At 50.0% G+C, this 11,889-nt stretch overlaps 1 protein-coding gene across 1 annotated transcript in view; it reads left to right on the forward strand.

Annotated features, from left to right (window-relative positions):
• Window positions 1-11,889, forward strand: part of AVL9 (AVL9 cell migration associated) — a 74,955-nt gene that overhangs the window by 57,319 nt on the left and 5,747 nt on the right. The window contains 5 exon segments of the mRNA XM_038759590.1: window positions 1,264-1,410; window positions 1,412-1,484; window positions 5,293-5,410; window positions 5,927-5,980; window positions 9,513-9,601. Of these exon segments, the coding sequence (XP_038615518.1) occupies window positions 1,264-1,410; window positions 1,412-1,484; window positions 5,293-5,410; window positions 5,927-5,980; window positions 9,513-9,601 (481 nt within the window).

An 11,889-nucleotide genomic window follows, 5' to 3' on the forward strand; every position in this document is an offset into this window, starting at 1 on the left:
TTTACAGAGGAGGGAACTGAGGCCCAGAGAAGTGAAGTGACTTGCCCAGAGTCACACAGCTGACAAGGGGCGAAGCCGGGATTTGAACCCACGACCCCTGACTCCAAAGCCCGGGCTCTTTCCACTGAGCCACGCTGCTTCTCTGTCGATCGTTTTGTTCACACGTAAAGCTCCCTGAGGTTTCTGAAAACCCGCTGAAAGGGTTGGCGGGCCCGTACGATTTATCCGTGCGATCCAGAGGAGGATGGGCAACCAGAGCAGGTTCTCGAGTGGGGAGATGTGGACTGAATTATTTTTCTTTTTGGAAAAATGATGGAAGTCTCTGATATGCTTTTACTAAATGATTTCCCCAGGAGTCCTCTTTTAAGTATGTACAATAATGGTTGGGGGCAGTTTGATATAAATAAGAATGGGAATAATGTACAGCAAAGCCAAACTAACTCCCTGTGCGAACCTGAGCCCGTCTGTGAACAAAAGGTCTAAGCGTCCATAGTCAACCTTTCTTTCAGAGGCTTACGTTTGAAAACGGTCGGTGTCCGGGAGTTTTTGCAGAAGCTTACCGATTCTTTAGACCGGAATTTGTGTATGTGGCCTGATCGGTCATGAAGCTTACCGATTCTTTAGACCGGAATTTGTGTATGTGGCCTGATCGTGGCTCAGTGGAGAAGGGCGCGGGCTTCGGAGTCAGAGGTCATGGGTTCGAATCCCAGCTCCGCCACATGTCTGCTGTGTGACCTTGGGCGAGTTACTTAACTTCTCTGAGCCTCCGCTCCCTCATCTGCAAAATGGGGATTAAGACTGTGAGCCCCATGTGGGACAACTTGATCACCTTGTATCCACCCCCAGCGCTTAGAACAGTGCTCTGCACATGGTAAGCGCTTAACAAATGCCATCATTATTATTATTATTAGCATTATTATCTTACTCTGTCTCTAACGTCTCTGCCGCTTGTCGTGGAGTTATCAAATCCCAGAACAAGAATCTTGTCTTCCTTTGTCATCACCTCAGATTGGGCAGCCCAGTGCTCCGCACGTAATCAGTCAGTCAGTGGGAACGTACCGACCAACTCTGCTGTATCGTACTCTCTCGAGCGCTTAGTACAGCGTTCTGCAGGCAGTAAGTGCTCAGCGAACACCGTCGGTTGATTGACTGAGCGCTTACCGTCTGCAGAGCACTGTAGGAAGCGCCTGGGAGCAGGTAATGCCGCTGGTCTGAGCCGCCAGCTAGGTGAATTGCCCCTTTGCCCCCCCTCCCGCCCCCCAGGTGGAGGATGCCCTCGTCCAGATCCACGACCCAGAGCTGAGGAAGATCCTGAATCCCACGACGGCCGACCTGAGGTTCGCCGACTACCTGGTGAAACACGTGACCGACAACCGGGACGACGTGTTCCTGGACGGCACCGGCTGGGAGGGGGGGGGACGAGTGGATCCGGGCCCAGTTCGCCGTCTACGTTCACGCGCTGCTCGCCGCCTCTCTGCAGCTGGGTGAGGGCCCCCGGCAGGTCTGCGTTCCCCTTCGGGGCGGGCCTCCATGGGAATACGAGAGAGAGAAGCACTATCAGTCACTTCCAGAGAGACCTCCGCTGTCAAATTCCTCCCCCATTCCTCAGAAAAAGCAATGCAGAGGGCCTCCTCCAATCAATCAATCAATCGTATTTATTGAGCGCTTACTATGTGCAGAGCACTGTACTAAGCGCTTGGGAAGTACAAATTGGCATCACATAGAGACAGTCCCTACCCAACAGTGGGCTCACAGTCTAAAAGGGGGAGACAGAGAACAGAACCAAACATACCAACAAAATAAAATAAGTAGGATAGAAATGTACAAGTAAAATAAATAGAGTAATAAATATGTACAACCATATATACATATATACAGGTGCTGTGGGGAAGGGAAGGAGGTAAGACGGGGGGATGGAGAGGGGGACGAGGGGGAGAGGAAAGAAGGGGCTCAGTCTGGGAAGGCCTCCTGGAGGAGGTGAGCTCTCAGCAGGGCCTTGAAGGGAGGAAGAGAGCTAGCTTGGCGGGTGGGCAGAGGGAGGGCATTCCGGGCCCGGGGGATGACGTGGGCCGGGGGTCGATGGCGGGACAGGCGAGAGCGAGGTACAGTGAGGAGGTGAGTGGTGGAGGAACGGAGGGTGCGGACTGGGCTGTAGAAGGAGAGAAGGGAGGTGAGGTAGGAGGGGGCGAGGTGATGGAGAGCCTTGAAGCCGAGGGTGAGGAGTTTCTGCCTGATGCGCAGATTGATTGGTAGCCACTGGAGATTTTTGAGGAGGGGAGTAACATGCCCAGAGCGTTTCTGGACAAAGATAATCCGGGCAGCAGCATGAAGTATGGATTGAAGTGGAGAGAGACACGAGGATGGGAGATCAGAGAGAAGGCTGGTGCAGTAGTCCAGACGGGATAGGATGAGAGCTTGAATGAGCAGGGTAGCGGTTTGGATGGAGAGGAAAGGGCGGATCTTGGCAATGTTGCGGAGCTGAGACCGGCAGGTTTTGGTGACGGCTCGGATGTGAGGGGTGAATGAGAGAGCGGAGTCGAGGATGACACCAAGGTTGCGGGCTTGTGAGACGGGAAGGATGGTAGTGCCGTCAACAGAGACGGGAAAGTCAGGGAGAGGGCAAGGTTTGGGAGGGAAGACAAGGAGTTCAGTCTTCGACATGTTGAGCTTTAGGTGGCGGGCGGACATCCAGATGGAGATGTCCTGAAGGCAGGAGGAGATGCGAGCCTGGAGGGAGGGGGAGAGAGCAGGGGCAGAGATGTAGATCTGAGTGTCATCAGCGTAGATGACATTCATTCATTCATTCATTCACTCATTGAGCGCTTACTGGGTGCAGAGCGCTGTACTAAGCGCTTGGAAAGGACAGTGCAGCAATAAAGAGAGATGATCCCTGCCCACAGCGAGCTCACAGTCGAGGAGGACAGACGTGTTGATGCACGCTCGTCGTCAGCGTCACTCCACTTCCAGAAGCCCACCGAGTCCCGGGCTAGGGCCACCTGTGACTCTGAGGGACACCTGTGGGGCCCCTGTTGGATTTGTCCAGGTCCAGAAGCCCCCCGGACCAGCCCTCGATATATTGGGCTGTGAGCCCACTGGTGGGTAGGGACTGTCTCTATATGTTGCCAATTTGTACTTCCCAAGCGCTCAGTACAGTGCTCTGCACACAGTAAGCGCTCAGTAAATACGATTGACGATGACGGGCAGGGTCCCCGTTGGCTGACCCCACATCGTATTGGACTTTCACCTACTCACTAAGTCGTGTTTTTCTAGAACTGTGCCCGGATTCTCGACGCCCGTGTGATTTCCCGGGCAGGGGCCAGGGAAAATCATATCCCCAGCTCTAGGTTGTTCTGTGGAAAGAGCGTGGGCTTGGGAGTCAGAGGTCGTGGGTTCTAATCCCGGCTCCGCCATTTATCAGCTGAGTGACCTTGGGCAAGTCACTTAACTGTGAACCCGCTGTTGGGTGGGGACTGTCTCTATGTGTTGCCGGCTTGTCCTTCCGAAGTGCTTAGTACAGTGCTCTGCACACAGTAAGCGCTCAATAAATACGATTGATTGATTGATTAACTTCTCTGTGCCTCAGTTACCTCATCTGTAAAATGGGGATTAAGACTGTGAGCCCCATGTGGGACAACCTGATCACCTTGTAACCTCCCCAGCGCTTAGAACAGTGCTTTGCACATAGTAAGCGCTTAATAAATGCCATCATTATCATTATTAACTTCTCTGTGCCTCAGTTACCTCGTCTGTATTAAGTCTGTGAGCCCCATGTGGGACAGCTTGATTACCTCGCATCTACCCCAGCCTCTTAGAACAGTGCTTGGCACAGAGTAAGCGCTTAACAAATACCATCATCATCATCATTATTATTACGGGAAGCAGCGTGGCTCAATGGAAAGAGCCCGGGCTTTGGAGTCAGAGGTCATGGGTTCAAATTCCGGCTCCGCCAGTTCTCAGCTGTGTGACTTCGGGCAAGTCGCTTAACTTCTGTGGGCCTCAGTTCCCTCATCTGTAGAACGGGGATTAAGACTGTGAGCCCCCCGTGGGACAACCTGATCACCTTGTATCCTCCCCAGCGCTTAGAACAGTGCTTGGCACATAGGAAGCGCTTAATAAATGCCATCATTATTATTATTGTTATTAGGCACGTCACTGAGAAATCAGGGAACTGTTTTCCCTGCACATGCCCCTGCTTTGTTGACCCAACATTTGATAATGGGAGGGTTGAAGCCCCCTACCTAGCGTTTGGTCACTAGCCATATGGCCAGCTACTGATACGTTCGAACGTTTTAATACGTATGAAGTTATGCATATAGGTGGACCCCAGGACCCATCGATAGTTATTATGTTCCCTGAAAATGTGGCGGTATTGGGAGTGGTTGTATCGTGGGGAACGTTTTCCTATAGGCTTCTTCCCAGCTGGATCTCACCCTCCTTCCAGAGAGTCTAGCCCATCGTCTCCCATTTCTCCCTCGTGTCCTTGACTGCCACATTATTAGCAATTGCTCTGCCGTGAGAATTTCTGCCTGCTGTTTACCAAGCCCCTTCTTCCCCTTCCTAAACTATCTGCAAACTCCTCCCTCCCTCCCTTCCTAATAATAATGGCATTTATTGATGGCATTTATTAAGCACCTACTCTGTGCAAGGCACTGGAAAGGTTACAGGGTGATCAGGTTGTCCCCCGGGGGGCTCACAGTCAATCCCCAATTTATAGATGAGGTAACTGAGGCACAGAGAAGTGACTTGCCCAAGGTTACACAGCTGACAATTGGCGGAGCCGGAATTTGAACCCGTGTCCTCTGACTCCGCAGCCCGTGCTCTTTCCGTTGAGCCACGCTGCTTCTGCCTCTGTTTCTCAGGTTCCCTCCATTGATACCTGGATTGGGAATCAGCCCCATTCCCTTTACGGGCTAGCGTTTCCAAGCAACTTCAGGAAGCGGAGTGTTCCTAAAGAACAGACGAGGTGTAAGAGCTTAAGGAAGTTTTCTCAAACTCTCCCAAGCACTTAGTCCAGGAGTTCTGCACACAGTAAGCGCTCAATAAATACCTCTGATTGATTAAACCGTTCATAGCAATTGAACTATTCTTCCCGCCTCCTCTGGGAAACAAGGAGGCACAGCATTTTCCCTCCAGAGCAGCTTCTCGTTAGTCACTTTCACGGGCTCTGACTGGTTTTCAGTGGTGTTTACTGAGCACTTACTGTCTGTGCAGAGCACCGTTCTAAACACATTCCCTGCCCGCAACGAGCCTACAGTCCAGAGGGCTCAGCCTCTCCTCATGTTTCCTTGGCAGACAACGAAAAGTTGCTGTCAGACTACGGGACCACCTTTGTGGCAACGTGGAGGAATACACACAACTACAGGGTGTGGAACAGCAACAAGCATCCAGCCCTCGCAGAAGTAAATCCTAGGTAAGAGACGCCTGGGGGGTGGTTGTGACCGGGAGCTGTAGCAGTCGAAGGGAAACGGTTTAAATAAACAAAGGGAGCACGAAATCCTCCGTTTGTTCATTCCGTGGGCTGTACGGTCTGAAAAATGGAGTGAATTGGGTTAATTTCCCCGAGTTGCTAAAGCTCCATGCCCCTAGGGCAGGGAAACGGAAGACGGGCCAGGGTTGGTGAGCCTTTTTTGTGAGGACAGAACCTGAAGGGCAGTTTGGGCCTTTTGGAACCCAAGCTCATGCGTGTGGCCTTGTAGTGGCCCCAGCCAAATTGCTCCGTGTCACCGGGGCACCCAGGAGGGAGTGCTTGCTGTCCAAAACCCTTCGGACAAGGCAAAGAACAGCGTACACGTTTAGCCGCCTGTTCAGTGGGCGAAATGTATTTTGGGAGTCTGGACGAAAAAATACTAACGTGCCCCATGCATTATTAACTGTGACCTGAGTTGTGTTGCGGAAAGAGTCCAATCTTTAAAACTTTGTCTTGCAGCCATCCCTTTCAGGGCCAGTACTCGGTATCAGACGTGAAGTTAAGATTCTCACAGTGAGTACCGCGTGGAAAGAAAACGTTGGGAAGTCCTTATGGTGGGAAGCCGCCCCTGTGTTGCTCTGTGAGGATTAAATACACTTTCTTCCTCTTAAAAGAGACTCGTTCTTTTTCTCATATTGTTAAAGTGTAGGTGTAGGGCATTCCTTGGCACAGCAGTCCATCTATTAAGCATTAGAGGAACCCGTCGGGACCGTGAAAGGTGTCAGCCGATCGTTGGATTTTGTTTTCGTCCTCCAGGGGCCTGCCGGCGTGAAACCATTAGTTGACTGAAGCTAGCTAAAGTATTCTAAGCCCCAGATTGATGCAGCTCCCAGGAGAGAAGTGGCTCAGGGGCAGGGAGTTTGCTCGGGAGGGAGCAGGAGAAGCTTTGGAAAGAGTTTAGGGAAGTATTAAAGGTGAACAAGGAGAGCAAATTGAATAACCCAGCAAACAGGCAACTAGCATAAAAGGAGATCAGCCCAAACCCAAGAGGCAGAAATGGACAAATACTTCTAAAGTGATACTAGGAGACCTGAAAAGTTGGGTAGGGACCGTCTCTATATGTTGCCAACTTGTACTTCCCAAGCGCTTAGTACAGTGCTCTGCACGCAGTAGGCGCTCGGTAAGTACGATTGAGTGAATGAAAAGTAAAATGGGAGAATTGGAATGCTTGGCTGCTAGTAAGCAACAGCTAACTGGCCCCTCTATGACGTATTGGAGGAAAGAAAGTCGGTAGAATTAAGTGTTTTCTCTGAGAAAGACCAGGGCGAGCAGCAGATCAGGCTGTGGTACCGTTTGCCAGGCCCAACGTAGAGTAACAATGTAGTGGATAGGAGATGGAGGGCCCGGCATTCGGGGGTGACCAGTTTAGAACAGAGACCTTGGGAAGATCACAACAGAAAGAAAAAGAAACAAAAACAGCATAGCACTGAGTACGGGGTCTGTTACAACAGTACAGCCAAGGGTGATATATTGAAACTCACAAAAATGTGAAAGGGATTGTCAGTCATGTCCATATCATCCACACTTGACTAATAAATATCGCAGGCAGTAGAGATTTCTTCGAACTGGAGGGCAGCATTCACAGAGGCTCTCACTCTCTCTCATATTTATGATACACACATAGACACACACACACCTGCATATCCATGTATCGGTACACACCTTACTGTACGGGAGAAGTTTTATGGATTACATTTTTAGACAACCAAGATACTGTAATATCAACATGCTACCACCTACCTGTCCAGGATAAGGAATATGAGCGGAAAATGGTAGATGAGATTAAAGAACCTGTCAAACTAAGGCTGGTAATAATAGTGGTCAATTTCAATTCACGTTATAAAGAGTGGAGAGAAATTTTCTGGAGAGGATAAGTGACTTTTCTGGAACAGCTAGTACTAGAACCCACAGGGAAATAGAGTGATCTGAATTGTATTCTAAGTAGCGAAAAGGCCCTAGTGGAGTGAGATATACAAGATATAAGTGAGAGATCTCTTCACGGTTGATTCTCAAATCCACCTCTTCAGCCCTGACTTCTCTCCTCTCTGCCAGTTTGCATTTCTTCCTGTCCTCAGGACACCTCCTGCGGACCCCTCCGGTTTAACATGTCCAAAACTGAATTCCGTATTTTCCCCTCCAAATCCTGCCCTCCCCACATCTTTCCCGTCGCTGTAGACAGCCTCACTCTTCTTCCTGTCTCACAAGCCTTCAACTCACCTCTCATTCAACACAGATATTCGGTCTGTCACCAGATCCTGTCAACTACACCTTCAAAATACCACTAAAATCTGTCCTTTCCTCTCCATCCAAACTGCTACTACGCTGATCCAAGCGGCGTGGCCTAGTGGATATAACTCCAGCTTCGGCATCAAGAGGAAACTGGGTTCTAATCCCGGATCCTCCACTTGTCCGCTGTGGGACCTTGGGCAAATCAGTTAACTTCTCTCTGCCTCAGTTACCTCATCTATAAAATGGGGATTCAGACTTTGAGCCCTATGCGGGGTAGGGACTGCTTAGATCCACCCCAGTGCTTAGTATGGTGCCTGGCCCATAGTAAGCTCTTGACAAATTTTACAATTTAACAAATGCCACAAATTATTATCATCCTGCCCTGACTACCGCATAGACCAGTGAAATACTTCACTCTGATGCCTCGATCATCTTTTGGAAAAACATTTCAGTCGGTATCTCCCCTCTCTTCAAGAACCTCCAGTAGTTGCCCATCCATCTCCTCAACCTACAGAAATTCCTTACCATCAGCTTTAAAGCATTCAATCAATTCACCCCCTCCTATCTTACCTGGCTGATTTTCTCTGACAACCCAGCTCTCACACTTTGCTTCTCTAACACGAACCGACCCTAATTGTAGAATTATTTCTGTATCTAGAGAACAAGTAAAATCTATAAAAAATTTAGGGTAGGGTCAGTTAAACCTTTAGGAAGGCAACCTGTCGAAAGAAGGGCAGTTTGCCTCCCGTATTTGGAAATGATGTCATCCTGCTCTGCTGTAGCTCTTTGAAGAGGTCAGTCGCATTGTGACAAAGAGGAAGGACTGACTGAACATGATCCTGTTAAGGTTTTCAAAATATTAGTCTTTGAAGAAATTGAATGAACATGGGGATGGGGGGATTTTTCTGCCGAGGACAGAAAATTCGCCAAAAGGCCGGAAATCAAAAAGAAGTGATAAATGACCGTTTTCTGACCGGGAATTGTAGAAATTAATAAGGTAAACATGTCATCTCCTGGGGATCGGTGCCGGGGCTGATGCTATTTAACGGTTTTCATGAAAGAACCCAAAGAACTTCTCACTGAAAACCGCCAGTGGTCAGGTGTCACTGAGCTCTTCCAGGAGGGGAAATGCCGCTGGGCTTCATGTGAAGCGGGTGGACCAGGTGAACGCAAATTTTTTGCTTTCCCGAACCCCTTAATTCCAGGGCCAGAGGACACTTAACTGAAGTTTGAAAGTGGAAAGTCCAGAGCAGACCCGAATGGAAGAAGCAGGTAGAATTGATGATTCCAGAGGGATGGGTTACAGAGTATCAGCAGGGTCCAGAAAGGTTTAGAAAGAGTCACAGATACTAGGTTTCTGAAGAATGATTAGATGGAAAAGGTAAGGATGGTAACTGTTCTGGCGGTCACCTGGAGGATATTTAAAAGGAGGGCCGCCTCCTCACCCAATTCCTCCAAGCATCCTATGCCCCATTTTGGAGACAGACTCCTGGTCCAGATAATCAGGATGACCAGGGGGATGTCATTTAGTGTCTGGTGCTCTTCCCTTCTCTACCCTCCACCCCGCCCACCTCCCCGTTTGTACTTTGGCACTTGTTTTATTTAGATATAATTCTCCTGCTCTGTAGGCTGCTGGACTTGAGCAGCCCCAGAAAGTTAGCCATCCAGAGAAAAGAGCCAGCCCGTGTAGCTCTACAGTGCGGGCTCGCTCACCGGCCCTCAACAAGCCCGTCGTGTCGGGCGGCTGCAGTGGGGAGTGTTGTGGGCGCTGGGTCTTCCTGCCGCTGACTAATACCGGCGGATTCTTTTCGCCCAGCTCCGTTCAAAACAGCGAGCGAGGCAAGAGGATTGGAAACGCCATGGTCGTGACCAGCCGCAATGTGGTACAGACGGGAAAAGCCGTGGGTAAGGTTTTTTTTTCCTTCACCTTGAATCGAATTGAGGGCGTCCGGTAGGATTGTGCCAGCAACCTAAAGCTCAGTTCAAGGCATTTGGAGTCAAATCCAGCGGCTGAGATGAGTCCCGAGGAGACTCTTGTGGCCGGGAATTGTAGCATTCAGAGGCCCGGAAAGAGCTTCAGCCCCCTCTCTTTCCTGGTGTCCCTCCACGGGTGACCCATCCCAGAAGAGTTCTGCTCTTAATGGTAGGTGCATTTGGCCAGAAGTCCTCGTCTGGTCTTCAGGGATCTCTCCAGAAGAGCTGGTAGTGTTCCTGGGACTTAAAGGTCCCTTTATTAAAGGAAACTTTAATTCCCCTTCCCAGCCTAGAACTCTCTCTGAGCCTTGAGGATTTTTTCTCCTCAAGCAGTCCTCCCTCCCAAGGATTCCCCAGCGTGTAATTTTTAGTTTAAAGGCAGTGGAAAAAGTAAGGTACCACTCAGTTTCTGGTTAACACGACCAAAGAAAGTGTACCGTGGACATTTTTACCGCACCTTGTTTGGGCGCAGTAGGATGTCAGTAGTGCCATCTTGCTTCAGTGATTCTGAATCCCCTGCAAATTAAGCCTTTCCTAATACCAAAAGTCAATTTATTGGAACTTGGCATATTGGGGATCTTGTTGTGCAGCCAGGGTTTTCCCTGTAAGGGAGTGTTTCCAGCTCGATGGGGAACTCTTCGGCTGCTTTTGTCAGTGAGGAAACCCTGGGGGAAGGAAGGGTTGCCACGTGGGCCCTGTTTTCTGCCAACCAAAGCCACACGGCCTCCTGAGGCCTGACTCTCCCTCCACGATCCTGCCCGCAGGGAGCCGTCGGCCAGGGAGATCGTGGTTGCTTCCTCGTCTTCCCAGCGGGGTGAAATCGCGGGTCGGAATCACGCAGGGCCTCCCTGGGCTGGCGCGGGCAACCTCTCCTGTCTCCCCCTCTAGTCTGTAAGCTCCTCGTGGGTAGGGACCGTGTCAGCCAACTCTGTTGCATTCTGCTCTCCCAAGTATGCAGTACAATGCTCTGCACACAGTCAGTGCTCAATAAATACCCTTGATTGGTAGATTATCATCATCATCAATCGTATTTATTGAGCGCTTACTATGTGCAGAGCACTGTACTAAGTGCTTGGGAAGTACAAATTGGCAACATATAGAGACAGTCCCTACCCAACAGTGGGCTCACAGTCTAAAAGGCATTATAAGATTATAAGATTATAAGGCATGATGCCGACTCTGAGCCCCTTCTAGACTGTGAGCCCACTGTTGGGTAGGGACCAGCTCTATATGTTGCCAACTTGGACTTCCCAAGCGCCTAGTACAGTGCTCCGCACACAGGAAGCGCTCGATAAATACGACTGAATGAATGAATGAATAAGGGAAGCCGCGTGGCTCATATGTATATATGTTTGTACATATTTATTACTCTATTTATTTATTTATTTTACTTGTACATATCTATCCTATTTATTTTATTTTGTTAGTAGGTTTGGTTTTGTTCTCTGTCTCCCCCTTTTAGACTGTGAGCCCACTGTTGGGTAGGGACTGTCTCTATGTGTTGCCAACATGTACTTCCCAAGCGCTTAGTACAGTGCTCTGCACATAGTAAGTGCTCAATAAATACGATTGATGATGATGATGATGGAAAGAGCACGGGCTCTGGAGTCAGAGTTCAGGGGTTCGAATCCCAGCTCCGCCAATTGTCAGCTGTGTGGCTGTGGACAAGTCACTTAACTTCTCTGGGCCTCAGTTACCTCATCTGTAAAATGGGGATTAAGACTGTGAGCCCCCCGTGGGACAACCTGATCACCTTGTAACTCCCCAGCGCTTAGAACGGTGCTTTGCACATAGGAAGCGCTTAATAAGTGCCCTCATTATGATGATGATGATGATGCCGTGTCCTGCCTAGGCTTACTCTCCGCCCTAACGAAGGAGAGCTTAGAGAACAGGTAAAAAGGCCCCGGTGGCCCCTTCTCCGCTATCGTGAGCTCCCCTCGTTAGCCTCCTCTCTTCCTTCCCCACTTCTGCCTCCTTAGCTCCTCTCTCTGTTCCGTTTGCCAGATCACCGTCTTGTTTCGTAGCTCGGTTCGTAGGGACCCCCGTTATAATAATATTTAGCAGCCTGAGGTGGGTCCGGTGGGGTTTCGGGGAGGGGATCGGCGGAGTCCGCGGGGGAAACGCAAAGGGAAACCGCAGGCCCCCCAGGGACACGTCGCATCATCAGCCCGTTGACCGTCCGAGTGCAGTGCGGCTAAACTAGATACGAGCGAGGTGGG

The sequence above is a fragment of the Tachyglossus aculeatus genome, chromosome 2 (assembly GCF_015852505.1).
Source record: "Tachyglossus aculeatus isolate mTacAcu1 chromosome 2, mTacAcu1.pri, whole genome shotgun sequence".
Taxonomy (NCBI): Eukaryota; Metazoa; Chordata; class Mammalia; order Monotremata; family Tachyglossidae; genus Tachyglossus; species Tachyglossus aculeatus.